General features: G+C 37.7%; 1 protein-coding gene across 10 annotated transcripts in view; it reads right to left on the bottom strand.

Annotated features, from left to right (window-relative positions):
- Positions 1-15,443, bottom strand: part of LOC106958643 (calcium/calmodulin-dependent protein kinase type II delta 2 chain) — a 55,231-nt gene that overhangs the window by 30,374 nt on the left and 9,414 nt on the right. For all 10 annotated transcript variants that reach the window (XM_015050640.1, XM_015050642.1, XM_015050646.1 and 7 more), the window contains exons 3-4: positions 1,741-1,800; positions 541-595 (exon numbers count right to left, since the gene is read on the bottom strand). In XM_015050640.1, coding sequence (XP_014906126.1) covers positions 541-595; positions 1,741-1,800 — 115 coding nt within the window. The remainder of the gene's footprint in view (positions 1-540; positions 596-1,740; positions 1,801-15,443) is intronic.

The raw sequence follows: 15,443 nt of genomic DNA, 5'->3' as shown, positions 1-15,443 counted from the left end.
CAGGTCAGTCACTGCTCTCCTTATGCATTGCTAATGGCATGCCCCAATAACACAGGACAACACAATAAGAACAAATCCGCAGAGAATTGTGCATTGAGTTTACTTGTTTCTGGTATTAGTGTAAATGTATGTTTACTTCTAAAGCATGGCTTTTTCCAAACACTTTTCAAATTTCCACCCCTATGTCTGATGTTTGCTTATAATACATACAGTAAATATCCCAGGAGGGAACTTTTTTTTCCAAAACCTTAACCTGGTTATCAAAGAGGAAACCATATCAAAACATTAAAGTAAAAAAGAAAGACATAAAATCTGTAATTACTGCAGAACCAAATCTGACAAGTTTATTCTATGCTGTATGAAAACCTTTGGGTCATTTGGCAGAAACTGATTCGTTTAATCTCAGGATGTTTAGAAATAGCAGAATCTCTAACAGCATCTCTGAAGTATTGTTTAATCTCATTCAAGCAAGGAAAGGTGCAAAATGGGACTGTGCTGGTGGGTGTGTGAACAGATAGGCAGGAGGAGTCCATTACTCACAGATCAAACACCAGATAGTGGAAACCCTCTTCTGATATGCTGTCATGGAGTCTTACTGTGGAGGAGATTTCACAAAAACATAGTCAGCTCACGTAGGAAATCAAACAGTGATAAAGAAAGAAAAGCACCAATCCCAGTATCAAATGTGGAGCTGTTTGGGAAAAGGACTTTTCTAAATTTAGCAAGAGTTTTCAGTTAAAGCTGCAGTAGGTAACTTTTATGTAAACAAGTTTTTTTTTTTTTTTTTTATATACATTTGTTAAAATTTTCATTGTCCTGACAGTATAATGAGAATGATAAACTCCCCCCAAAAATTGACATCCAGCAGGTGGCAGTGGTCCTACTGCCACCTGCAGAAACCATTGCTCCCAGTCATAAATGACCAATCAAAGCCAGGAGGAGAGTATCAGGGCTGTCAAGCATGCTTCTATACATGCTGCTCACACCCTCCCAAAACAGGGTGTGAGCACTGTTTTGGGAGGGTATAATCAGGGTGTGAGCACTGTTTTGGGAGGTGCTCTTGAGCAATCTGACAAGCTCGAGCTTGTCAGTTTGCTGCAACTGTGCTGCAACTTGGACAAGCTTAATCGCCTCACAGGAGGTGTTGCACAGCAGGAAGCAAGGAAGAAAGTGTAAGTAGCGTCTACGTGAGCTTGATTGACAAGCTTTCGCCCCTTCTCCTGGCTGTGATCGGTTGTATTTTTGCAGATAGCTATAAAACCAGTGTGAGGAGGCAGAGGAGTTAAATTTTTTTCTCAGATTATCTGCCTCATATGATACCATGAGGACATAGTTTTAACAAATACATATTTATAAGCTAACTACTGCATCTTTAAACTGTTTTAAACTGCCTGCTGTGCTAGTTGCATATGTCTCAATAAAATGAATCTAAATTTTCAGAAATATTGAGCTCAATGTGATAATAAAGAAAGAAAACATAAGAAGAGAGATGCAGGTTCCATCAGTGGTGAAGTGAGGATTAAGGTGAGTGGTTTTTAGCTGGAGGTTCCTCAAGTCTTTCAAGAAGATTGCACAGGCACAATATCATTAGATACTCAAACACACAGACCAATCCACCCACACAAATTCACTCTTCACTTGTATTATAAACAAACTGCCTCGAAGATGAACAGCCATTGCAGATATCGCAAGAGACCTGGGGGACAAAACGGATGTGTCCTGGTGTGTTTTAGCACTCACCGATATTCGGGTGCTTTAGTAAACGACAAATCCTTGCCTCTCTCTCCAGCTTTTGGTGATCTAACAGAAAAGCAGAGGAGACACAAACGCACAGACATTAACAGTATTTCTCATGCTCCATGGTGATTGGCTGCATAAATGATCCAACGTGAAGCTGGCTCCAGCTCATGTTTGCCTCGATGGAGGACACAGGACAGTGTTAATGTCACTGTCAGCGTGTTTATGTTGAGTCCGTCTGCGCGTGCTGGCTTTGCATCAGCTTGCTCTTTTGCTTACCAGAACTAAGAGGCTTGACAGAAATAATGTGACCTGATATGTGCTTGGTTACACGCCACACACAGCAACATAACAGCACAGTCAAGGGGCACAGTAAGCTCGAAATGACCTCTGGTGTGTAAGTTGACAAGTAGCTGGGGGAAAAAAAAGCGAAATATACCCGAAATGACGGGTAATGTAAGCGTGGCAAGGTTACGAATGAAATAAAAAGTCATTTCTGGACAGTTCCATTTTGATCAGTATTATGAAATGTTCAGATTCATTTATTGTTCTGGTGATTTATGTAGAGTGAGCGATGATTCAGTTTCAAGATCCAGATTTTTGCTTTTTGAATATATATATTATTGGTTAGTAATTTGCCTCTTGATTGCACTGAATGACTGTCTGTATAGGCAGGATAAATCTTTTTTCATCTGCTTTATGAACAAATGCAAGAACACTAACAGGACACAAGCACACAAAAAGATCGCAATCTGAATGTTAAAATGTTTGACCAATTTGGACATAGACTTGGTTACTGGTATGAAGGTTCTCTGGGAGAAAGTGTGTTAGAGTTTTTCCTCCTACTTTGTGGAGCGTAAAGTCATCCAGCGTTGCCCCTCCCACACATGTTGCTGCAGACTGATGGCCAGTAGGCTTAAAGACTAGTGTTATTTCTATATTTGCAATAAAACTAAACAATTAAATGCCATAGCTATTATAACATTAATGATAAATATGTTGTTTTACCACCAAAAGAAATAATTATTGATTTTCTGGTTTTACTTGATTAATTTATGATTTTTTTTTTGTTTAGTTTTTTTATTTTCCCACATTTTTGTGTTAAAATGTTTTTATTAGTCTGCCATAATAGTCTAACCTTATCCATTTTATTTCCATTAGCTGCAAGCAGAAATACAGGAATAAAGGCTTGTACACATTACTCTGTGTGCAATGAATCTATACAATGTGTGTCACCGAGTGAATAGAGTTTCTGAAATAAATTAACTTTTCAAATTTGTTGAATACAACTGTATTGTGACGCCATTTGGAAATCAGTACTCATAGTCGCTCGTTGCTAATTTTCTGAACCCTGTCAGTCAGATCATTGCAGAGACAGAACATCATCTTGGTATTTCCCACACTTGATGGGATCAATTTGTCTCAAATTGGCTTTCAGAGCTGTCTTCCACATCCCTGCTGCGTTGAACTGAGGTCTCCTAAGTTTCCTGATTCTTGGCTGATGTTGGTTGCACCTGGTGTGGTTTTCTGCTGCTTTATCTCAGTTGACTGCTTAGGTTAAAAGTGTACATTCAGAAATTGAACTCAACATAACAGGTGGCTATTTGAGTTAGCATCGCCCTGCTACAATCGAATACAATTCTGACCATTCTCTTTTGATCTCCCTCATTAACAAGACATTTTTATCCACACTGAAACTAACAGCCATGCAGTAATATGCAATAACTTCCCTTTCTTCCCTTATACTCATGTGAAATTTGAACTTCAGCAAGTCGTCACTAGATGTGAAAGTATATTGAGTTCCCGCTATCCGCAAGACTTGACCAGATGTTTGAGGAACATATGTCCCAATGCATCATCCAAAACTTTACACTGGAGCTGTGGAGTAATTTAACACTGGAGACAACAAGGGTGAAGATGAAGAGGAAAAAAAAAATACCACAGATAACAGGATAAAAATATATAATGGAAGGTTTTTCAACTATTTATTTAAATATTAAAGATTAGAATAGGATAGAAATTCTGTGCATCTAGTGAAATTATTACTGCCCCAGTAATATGCATTTGGGTATCCATGCAACATTCTATCCATCCAAGTAGCCTTTATGCCAACCCACAAACCATTTTCGCACAGCCCCACTAGTTTTCTATAGTGCACATTTCTCATTAATTTCCTACAAGAGTAATTAGCAAAAATTATTTGCTAAAAATTATCTGCAAAAATTATTTTCCAGAATAAGACATTAGTCCTAAAAATTATATTTTGTTCATGGCACGTGTCAAAGAAAACTTTTGAAAAGTTAACACATTATACCACGCCAAGAGGAAAACACTAAAAAGTACAGAGGTGACTGTGTGGCTGCCTGGATGCAGCACAGCCCCAAACAAGATATGGCAACCCAAGCAGGCTCTCACGTCTCTCTGCAGAGTGATTACACTGATTTCATCTGACTTTATGAACATAGAGCGACACACAAATGTGTCTGTCAGAGAATACCCCGGTCTACTGACTGGACTGTGAGTCAGAACAGCAGTTGTCATAATGAGTAACATGTTACGGTTTTAGAAGTGACCCATTTCAACTTTCCCCCAGGAAAGAAAAACCAAAGAATGAAAAATATAGCAGCAGGTGAACACATCCATACTCCCAACACGTAAGACAAGTAGGAGGCTTTTTTTGTTTTCTGTTCTTTTATCAACACATTCAAATCTGAAGCAAAAGAGGACGTAGTGGTTTGTTTTTACATTCCTTACCATGAGTGAACAATTGACAGAAAAAGCACCAAATCACAAAAACATTATTTTAGAAATATATTTTTTTTCATCTCTATTTAAAAACATATAAACCAAAAAACATTGTTATCCCAATCAACCTAAAAACTGTTGCTTTAGACCATGGTGGTTACATGAAATAGGGGTTAAAATGGACACATTACCAATTTTGCTGTCTTGATGTTGGCTCTACAAGTCTACACTGCAGTAGACTTTCTGGTTGAACATTAAAGCCTGTTAATATATTACCTGAAGCGGAGGTCTCTCTTGACTTCTTAATTCGATACGAATCCAAATTAGTGCGTTTTGAAAACTGAAGGGAACAACTGCTAACACCCAAGAGAGACCAAGGTCAAAGCAGACTTCTGCCATCATAAAACACCTCTGATCTTAAAGGCATCAGTCGTTTGTCCTATTTTATGAACCTTTAAACCACCATCATATTGTAAGTATTACTCTCACAAACAATTTCCATGTTCTATTTTCCAATGCACATTTCAAACAGGGAGATTGTTGGTGACGCACTGCCTCCTACCTCCACTTACTGCGTAAACAACCAATGGCTTCAGTGCTAATGCTGACCAAATGCAAACATGATGAGGCTCATAAAACAGAGTTTCCATAAACCACTAGGACATTCTAGAAATTTGAGGGGTTTTTTCATGAAGGTAAAAATCCACCATTTTCTAGTCTCCTTTTGGACTAGCTATTACCTTAATGTTCCAGGACAGACTAATTTGGACTTATAACTAAGAAAACAATTCTAACTGCTTTCACTGCTTTTAACACAACCTCACGTAAATATCCTAAATTACATAATGCCTTAGAGAAATCACCTTGTGAAAAAGAAGCACCTCACTCCAGCACACAGAGCCTAAAACAGCTACTTTGTGGTGCTGCAGAGTTTCCATATTGCCTGTGAGGACATGTCCATTTAAATAATATTTCACTGTACTGCCAAATGTAGACAAAAACAGAAGAGCACAGAGCCGCAGACAGAGCCTGAAACAAGGACAGCTCAGTGGACGGTGTTTTATTAACATGACCCTCAGAGCAAGGTCACTAATTGCTCTCTCAGTCTCACTATGTTACTGAAAAGTACTTATTTAGCACCTCTCCTATTCTATCTGTCTCAAGCCTGTTTTCAGCTGTAAATTTCCAAAGATCAGATCAGCTGGATTGACCCCAACTTCTGGTTTTCTTACATGAGTGACAGTTATTTTCTCTGTTACGTGAAGATTTGTGCCTTTGGTTATTTTTGTGTTGTAATGATTTTAAGCTGTCTTTGGTTGTAAGAATATAAAACAAATTGCCTATATTTTTATCAAAAGCTGTTATTTGTTCGTCTGAGGCACTTTGTGGAAAACACATTCCACACACTGAGGATTTATCAGGCATTTCGGGGGGTTTCTCTAACTTGCAGCGTGAACGCACACGGCATTTGCTACTGCGCTCACCACAAACTGCACACTGCAAATGCCTGTCACATGAAAGCCACACTCCTCCTCAGCATTTTCCACCCTTTTCTTTCACTCTGCTTTCCCTTCTCTCTCTCTCTCTCTCTCTCTCCTCCACAGGTAGTACACCTCCTAGCTGGCTGGACATCTGTTGTCTAGCAACTCCTGCACCAATCAGAGCGTCAGGCCTCTCGTTCTCCTCTGCAGTGAAACCAGCCTTGCATGCAAATGGCAGACTTCCCGAGAGTTATCGTGCAACTATAAAACTCTAAAGAACGTCGGGCAGAAAAATAGTTCTATAGGTGTCATCATCATACAAGCGTTTAATTTTAATTCATCTGTTTTTGAAATGAGATAAATAACTCAAACTGTCACAAATAATGCAAAAAAAAAATGTTCAGCTCAATTCTGAAGGCTTAAGAAGTTGCTATGTGAGAAAGAAGTGCTAGACTGTCCATCCGGTCTGTTGTGAAAGCTGTTTATCGATGCAACTTGCCTTTTCATTGAGAAGGTCCTTATTCAAAAAACAACAAAGAAGAATTGGGTAACTTGGATTAGAGTGTATGAATGCATGTGAAGATTTTTGGTTGACCCAACATTTTCTTTTATATTTTACTCTAGTAAATCCCTTTTAATATAAACATTGCTACTGTAAGCAAGTCTGAAATCTGCTTGACCCTGAAACTGCCTAAACTTGATAATGTGTTGTAAGTCAATGACAAAAAAGCTTTAAAATATTTAGGTGTCAGTGCAAATGTGCAAGCTTGATCCTCAATGCGGCAGAGGCTTTGAGAGGCACTTTGCTTACGTTTGTTAAAATCCACAGCTGGCTTTATAATTCCAGTGCCTTGCAAAAGTATAAAACCTTTGTTTAACTTTTTATTTTTTTACGTTTTGTATGTTGTAACTGTGAACTCTAATGAACTTTGCTGGATTTTTTTTACTTCTAAACCCAAGAAGCCTATGGTAACTCTGAAGAATGGCAAAGATCCGGAGCTCAAATAGAAAATTCAATTAACATAAGACATTTTAGCCATGTCCTTCAATAGTCACCCTTTGTGGAGTCAATAATAAAACAGTAATTGATAGAAAGTTATAAGAAATCCTGTCAGTTTTCCACAAGCCATGTGGGGAAACAGCAAGCATTTGAAAGAAAGTGCTCTGGCCAAATGAGACTAAAACTAAGTTTTTTTTGACTGCATGCATGACCTGACATCAAAAAAAAAAATGAACACAACATACCCACTGTGTCAGATGGCAGTGGCCATATCATGTAATGTAATATTTCTGGAGAGTTTTGTTTTACATTCACTACAATCCTCTGAAGAAAATTGTATCATCAGAGGAATAAAATTTTTTTGTCTTAAAATATTAAGACAAAAAACTGTGACCCTCACAGTAAATTATTTACTAAGAGAATTGAAAAGGAGTCATCTGGGTCTTTGTAAACTTTGCATACTTCCTCCCAGTCGCACCACAGATATTTGAGGACTCCAAAAGCAAAACTTTGAGATACTGATCAACATCATGAAGTAGACTCTTTTCTATCAACTCATTTAGTCAGTCATGATGATGTGGAGGCGAATGTCACAATGCTTATGGCAGCCAGAAAAGGGAAGTAGTAACCAAATTTTAAAGAGGGAAGTGAAGAAAGTGATAATGGAAAAAATATTTTAAAAAAAAAGAAAAAGAAAATGGGGTTTCCCCTGATGAACTGTCACTGTTAGTTCCCAAGCAGCGATCAATGATTTTCACTCAAACTGCACTTTATTAATTATTGCAAGAATGAGAACAGCAAGTTCATGTCATGACATGTGCCGTGTCCATTCAGTCTGATCTGTTCTGACTAGCCAGAGTCATTACCTTCGATACCTGGGTTATGAAGTTTCTCACAGGTAGTCTGGGAACCAACACTTCTGACAGCATTTATAAACATCTTTAAAACCTTGAAAATGGAGGAGCTTTCCATTCTTATCTAAACCCTTCCTAAGTTACAGGGTGGAAATACAGCAAGCCTCATGAATGTAATTGTTGCTGCAAAAGGAGGTTAATATTTTTCCCAAGATTATACAAAGTACAAAGAAAATCATCCTCTAAACTTTCACTAACATAAAGTAACATTTTGGTCTCTCTATAATGGATAAAGTGAAAGTGTTCATAATGAATAACTTTCCTCTGTATACACTGGGATCATTTCTTTGAACCTGCAGCTTTTCCCTTTGTTTGTTCTGAAAGAGCAGAGGCGTTTGCTTATTTTAATCTGTTCAGTCATGCCAATCCAATGTTCCACATTTCACAATTGATTTGTGAAATTCTTTCCCATCTTATTCAATGTGAAAGTATAAATAAAAACATCTAAAATAAGTGGGCATCTAAAATAAGTTTTATTTTAAAAACATCTAAAATAAGTGGGCATCTAAAATAAGTTTTATTTTAAAAACATCTGAAATAAAGAACTGCATTGAGTTATTCCCCGTTTTTCCACATGATGCCACAGTTGTTGACATGTGATCAGTTATGTGGCACAAGAAAGTCCTGGGAAGGTCCCACTTTCTCCCACCATCCAAAAACATAAAGTTGGGTTAGCTTGAGATTCTTAATTTTTCTGAAGTATTAGACCAGGCGAATTTGTTCATTATCTTACTTTCTTTCCATATTAAAAATATATATATATCCATACAAATCTCCAAATAAAGTCTTTGGAGTTCACTAACTAACTCCAAAGTGTTGCAATGACAGTGTTTCAAAACTGCCCCCCTCCCCAAACCCTCTTCAAAACAATAATTGCACCATCATAGGCACCATGAGACAATTTGGGAATTTCCCATGAAGACCCAACCATCCGTCCTCTTCCTCTTTTAGTTTCCTGAAGGCTCTCATGTGCAACTGTTGTGCATTATGCTGAAGAGTTCAATTTCACATCCTACATATCCAACAATGCTAAATTAGGGAACAGAAAGAGAGGGCTTAAACATAAAAAGTGAATGGAAAAAATAAAGAAATAAAAAAAAGCAGAGCAGATCAGTGACACATCGTTTAGAATATGAATAAGATAGAGTTTTCATAACAGGTAAGTGTAGCAGATACTGTTATACCACGATGAGAATGGGCAACCTGGTCAGCAATGATAGAGAGGGAAGACTATTAAAGTAACCACTCGTTACAGCCATGTATGCTGGATCTCATACGGGAAATTTATGGGACAATATTAATGTGGGGGCACCCCGGGGGCAGATGGGTAAAATACGGTTGTTTCCCAGTCAAAACGGGAGACCTGACAGGTATGGGTTTCTTGAAAATTACAGTGAGCTCCTCATCTGTCCATAAGGTAAGGAAACTAAACTATAGATCACAAAAACAGTCCCATTTTACTTTGGTTGCATGTTTAACACACAACCACTGAAGTCACAATCTAATCATCTGCCATTTAGAGGCATAAGTGCAAACAGTGCAACAGATAATCCAACTTTTTTAAGTCACTTGATTGATTTTCTGCTATCATAATCAAAAAGACAGCCAGTTTTTAGAGAAACACCACCAGGACTACGATGGATACCAAACAGTTCCAGGTTAAATTACAAGATTTGACAGTTTTTGATACTACTTTGGATTGGCGATCAACTTGAGTTTACTTTGGATGCTTTCTTGGTGTGACATTTCAAACGGGCTATAAACACTCTCTGGGCTGGCCTCAGTCAAAGTACACTTTTAAACAATAAACAATAAATCATATCCTCAGTCTTAACTGTTACACTAAGGCAAATCCCAGCCACGTGTAGCACAGCAGGTTAACAGAAATGCTGTCCTCTAAATTAATTAAGAGTTTTAATTAAAAAGATTAAGTAAGGCAAATGTAACATCCTTAGTGGGCAGCAGCGGAGCAATCTTCCTCCACACGGTTATATTCCTCAGCTTACAGAACACAGGGGCCTAATAAAACCATTCAAAGAGCAGAGACACCGTCACCCTCGGCTGGTTACCAACAGAGGAAGAGTTATGAAACCAATAACTCCCAAGCTCCCCCACGCAGAGGAGAAACAAAGGCAGCTGGTGTCAAAGATAAAACTGCTCCAAGAGTATGCCTGGGAGTACATCATGGGAATGTTTTATCGTGTTCAAGTTTAAAGCAGACACAGTCAAATGTGTGAAATAATTTTAATCTGAAGAGGATAGTTTGAAGACATCCCGACAAAATGACCAAGAAGAACAAGTAGGCACACCAACACTTCTGTAATTAAATACAGAGATTTGCATGCATAAATCAGGCCAAACTGTGCCTTGTTAATATTTATGAGCCCAGCATTGAGCTTACTGTTGTATGCTGCAGGTGAGGAGCATCTGCAGCACGGAGGTAATAATACAATCATCAGAGTATTACAAGGACACTTTGAGAATATTGTCTTTTAATGTTACAAAAAGGACAAAAGAAATTAAACAAGGGGAAACTGAAAGGATAAATGCCGAGGTTCCTGCATATAGATCCCCTTCCTTAGTCAAGGTTCAAGTCAAACCACAGTGATAATTAAAATAAACCATTTATCCAAAGTGCAACTTCAAAGAAAAAATGTTTATAAACTTGTATTATAATTGTAATTTTTATAATTATTTCAAAAATATTTTCAAAGTACTGGAGATTTTTATGTTATCTTAACAGAATTTCACAGTTTAGTACATGTATCAGATGCTTGTTGACATTTAAACATTTTTTTATAATTTTTTCATAAGTTTAGTCAAGATGCGCTTTTCTAAATTTATAAATGTTTTCATGTTAGTTCATATTAGTTTCAATCTTATTTATGGTCAGAGTGAAAATTCTGACCTTGTCATTCTGCAGTTATTCCAGTTCTGAGGACTGATTATTTAAATTAAACCCCATTTAAATACCAAATTCTGTCAGCTTGAGGTCTTTTTTTAGAGATGTTACAATATGTTTTCATATAGCAGTTTGCTTTTCCTAAAGTTAATAGATAATTTGTTTATATTTCCACCATACCCAAAAAGCTGCTTCAGATTTTACCTGCTGCAAAAAAAAAGTCTGCATCGTCCGCAAAAAATAAACAAAGATAAGTGTTAAACATTTTTACAGAATAGAAGCAATAATGGACCAATCAGCAGACCCTGTGGCAGAATCATTATTATTCACAGGCTATGTTTTGTTGTAGCCTAATTCCAGAGAAAGTAAAAGAAGACATTTTAAAGGCAGAATGATCTCCACGGGCTACCTGAGCAACTCACCCAACTGAAAGCTGTAACAAACATTACAACAAAAAGGTATAATATTCTACTACCACTAAATTTAGCAGTTGTTAATTCTGTGTTATTATAGACTTTTTTTTCTTTTTCTGGCTTAAATAAAAAGCAGTTAACTCAGTTAATCCCTTTTTTATTAAAGTGTGTGAGAACATGACAATATGGTATTTTTTATCAGAGGTTATCATGCCTTGAGAATTTTATGCCAAGATGAAAATTACCTTTTAAATGAACATCACATTAGAATAATTATTTTTATTAATAGCACTGTGGGAACATTACACAGTGGCAGAATAACAGAATAGTTTACTTTTGTTGAGGTCTTTTATAAAATCCACATACAGCAGCTTAATTGCCATGGGGCCAGACAAGGAGAAAAACTAGAGGGAGGACAAACAGCGTACAAAGAGACATTGGGAGCACATGGTGTATAATTAAGAAAGCTGTTCTTGAAGTCTATTAGGCTTATTTGTCATGCTGTAGGTTCTTTCCTTACAGAGTGAGTCACTGAAAGGCAATTTTAAATGCAACAGCTGCAATTTTCATTTCTAGCTTATAGTTACAGGACTCTATTTTACTAAAGATGAAATTATCCTTTGAAGTCAGGTTTAATTCTCCGGCTGAGTCTGTCCCCCTGAAATCTGCCAAAATGGGCTCTCAATAAGACTTTAGATTTAGGTTTGTAATTTATGTTGGTTAACAACAATAGATTTGGTTTCCCTACCACTGAATCCATAAGATAATCTTCAACCACCGCAACAAATGACGCAAAAATGAATCTGTAACCAAGACAATTCAATCGACTGACTTTTCGCTATCTTACTCAATATCAAAAAACGGTTTTAAAGCAACACCACCAGGACTAAGGTGGATACCAAATAGCTTATGCGTTAGATTTACAGGTGCACCAGAAATATGCAAATAGTTTCCGATTTGAGACAGTTGTAGGTAAAAAAAAAAAAAATGTACTAATTGCATTGTAATTAATAAATCAAAGTTAACATGTTGAAATACACTCCCTAAATAAAAGCAAGTAGATGATGTACTATACATCTTACATATTAATATCATGGTACAGTGAGGCCATGATTTATGTAAAAGTATACAGTGAGAATCTCATAGCAGCCCATGCCTACTGTTATTATTTTATCATTTGTATGTACCTCAATGTCTCAAGCTGGCAACAGGAAATGTCTAAACAGCAAATATCCATATCAAAATTTCAAACATGAATTCTTCCGTTCAGAAAACTCCATCTCATCTCAATTAAATGTTTGGTATTTTGCATGACAATAAATGTTTCCAGGTTAAGAAGCAATTGAAGTGATAAACTGTCAACAAATTTCACGCAAAATACATTTGGTACAATTTACTGGTAACTGACATACTGTATATTTATACAGATTTACAGATTGTGCAGAGGTGCATTTCCCAATGAAAGGCTTTAACTGAAACCAAAAACCGTGACGTCGTTCAAAAGATGGAATACTTTCAAAGCCGTGTGCACGCACATGTGTGTGTCAGATAGAGACAGACAGCATGAGAGCACGACCAGCATTTATTTTTAGCCTTCAAGTACCCAGTGAGTCATGTGATTCCCCTTCCCTCCTGTTTCTCCAATCTCCATCTCGTTCCATCCCCAACGTTCATATCGTCATGTCTGCAATCTCTCATTTTACCTCTCAACAAAGCAAGGTGAATCAGACCAACAGCGACTTAATACAAATTTAAAAGATGAAAATGAGGAGAGAAAAAACAAAATCTGTTGCTACCAAAAGTCTGTTCTGACTGAGGGTTGGTTTGAAAAGAAAGATGACCGTGAAAAGGAGGAACGTTTAAGACAAATTCAAAACTAATTTTGTTTTGATAAAATCCAGGGATTTTTCAAATGCTGTGTCCAAGCAAACAAGGCTATGCCCCTTTTCTGTTGTCGTGCAATGCAATAACGATAAAAATGAAATGAACAAGCTTTGTCTTTTATATAGTCAAGACACTTAAAAACAGATGAGGGTTTACAGGCATGCACAAGCGACAGCATGGCAGCGCACACCCACACATGCACAGCGCACCACCAGCAAATATAAAGTGACAAGAGATGGCAAGCAGAGAAGCAGTGACAGGACACCGACACAAGCATGAAGGGAGAGTACAAATCAACTGCTGTGGGAGAGCGTCTCAATGCATGAACACAAAAACTCAAGTACTGACTTGCCATCCTTTCTCTTGTTATCTCCCTTTTTCGCTGCTTCCTATCATTTTCTTCCCCTCTTGCCATATTCTCTTGCCCCCTCTTGTTCTCTGACTCATCTACTGCTCCTAATGAAATGCTGCACAATCGGGATTGTAGATTGCAAGAGAGTGACCGGCCCCAGCAGGACCACCGCACACACGTGCCCACACGACAGGAAATGCACACAGAGCTTTGATCTGCCCACATTCCTGCCATCAGTCCTATCTTAAACCTCTGTCAATTCCAGATACTGACACACGCGCCTGCATCTGCATATGGGTTGGTGATGGGGGGGGCAATGGCTTATGATCCTGCCAAAGAGACTGGAATCAGAGTTGCAGTTCTGAAGCTTATCATGTAAAGCGGCTAAGACTGTGTCTGACACGCCAGCATGTCCTGTATGTAAACCTTGAAATATACACACACACACACAAGCGGACCGTGTGTGTTTTTAGAGGCAGACCCACATGCACAAGGAGTGAGATTATTCTTCACAGTATTTTTGGAAAATCTGTCTGTGCAAGTGGTGAGACACCGATCCGTCTGCCGAGGTGTCCGTTACCGACTGAGCTAGCGAGGGTCAACACGGGTAGAACAGAGAAATAGCGAGAGGAGTCTTCACACAAAAAACAGGACAGCAGAGCAGGAAGAGAGAAGACATAACGGAAGAGAGGAAAAATGCAACACAAAGAATACAAAAGGGACAAAGAAGTTTTCTGCTGCTATGGACAGAAATCTGTATCATAGCATAGTTTTAAGTATTGAAGAGTTTTAACAATTAACATAAACAGCATCAAACTAAAAAAAAAAAAAAAAAAAAAAAGTATAGTCTTTAAGATAGTGTGTGCTTACTGGGGCATGGCGATGGTGCCCCAGATACGCAGCCATCACAGGTTCCAGTCCCGGCCTGTTGACCTTTGAACCACATGTCTGCACCCCTCTCGCAAAACCAGCTTTCCTGTCTCACCACTATCAAATAAAGGCCACTAGAAAAGAAAACAACCTTAAAAATTAAAAATAAAGAAGATAATGTATTTATAGAATATTAACAGAGCACAACCAGAACATAATGCAAAAAAGATCAAACTATTGGTTTCAATCTCTTCTCCAAATTGCAAAAATCCTGAAATAATGGAGGCCCCACATACCACTCGTTAAGCCACATGCACCGTCCGTCCGACCAAACTTTAAAGCCTGCCTTTATTATTATTATTATTATTATTATTATTGATATTTTCTGCTTTTTGATAAGTAATTGAAGCTGTTTTATTACTCAACACTATACTGTGTTTCATTTGTCAAATCAGCAAAAGGGATATGATCAGTGGTCTGTACCTTTTGGTATAAACAACATGGAAGCATAAATTCAGACTTCTGCTGGTGGTCTAACGCTATGGGGGATATTTACTTCTGAGGGTTGTTTCTGGCCATCTCCATCCCTTTGGGATTACAGTGTACTCATCTTCATATCCTTCCAGCAGGATAATGCACAATGTAACACAGCTCAAATCATCTCTAATGACAACAGCAAGTTCTCTGTACCCCACTGGTCTCCACAGTCACCAGCTCTGAATCTACTAGAGCACCTTTGGGATGGACTGGAACAGGAGATTTTCATCAGGAATGTGCAGCTGACAACATGCTATAATTTAAAATGAATTAAAGAAGCCGAGAAGTGTTTCGGACACTTCTATGCAATGAAAAACTAAGGCAGTACTGAAGGCAAAAAAAGCACAGTAAACCCAGTATTAGCATGGCATGCCGATCAAAGTGAGAATTCAGTTAACATAAATATTTTAATTATTGCAGTTATTTATTTTTTATTAAATAGTTAAATGACCTTTAAAGTCCCCATGTTTTTGACTGAACAAGTACAAGCATGTTTCCATAGTCAGCAATAAAATGCAAAGCAAGAGTTGTAAAAATTCACTTTACACATGGCTTATGTACAGCCATTTAAAAAAAGTTAACTTTAAAATCATGCTACTGCACTGACA

This window comes from Poecilia latipinna, unplaced genomic scaffold (genome assembly GCF_001443285.1).
Source record: "Poecilia latipinna isolate Pla-1442-1.1 unplaced genomic scaffold, P_latipinna-1.0 Scaffold1003, whole genome shotgun sequence".
Classification (NCBI taxonomy): domain Eukaryota; kingdom Metazoa; phylum Chordata; class Actinopteri; order Cyprinodontiformes; family Poeciliidae; genus Poecilia; species Poecilia latipinna.
This window is presented reverse-complemented; position numbering and strand designations above follow the sequence as displayed.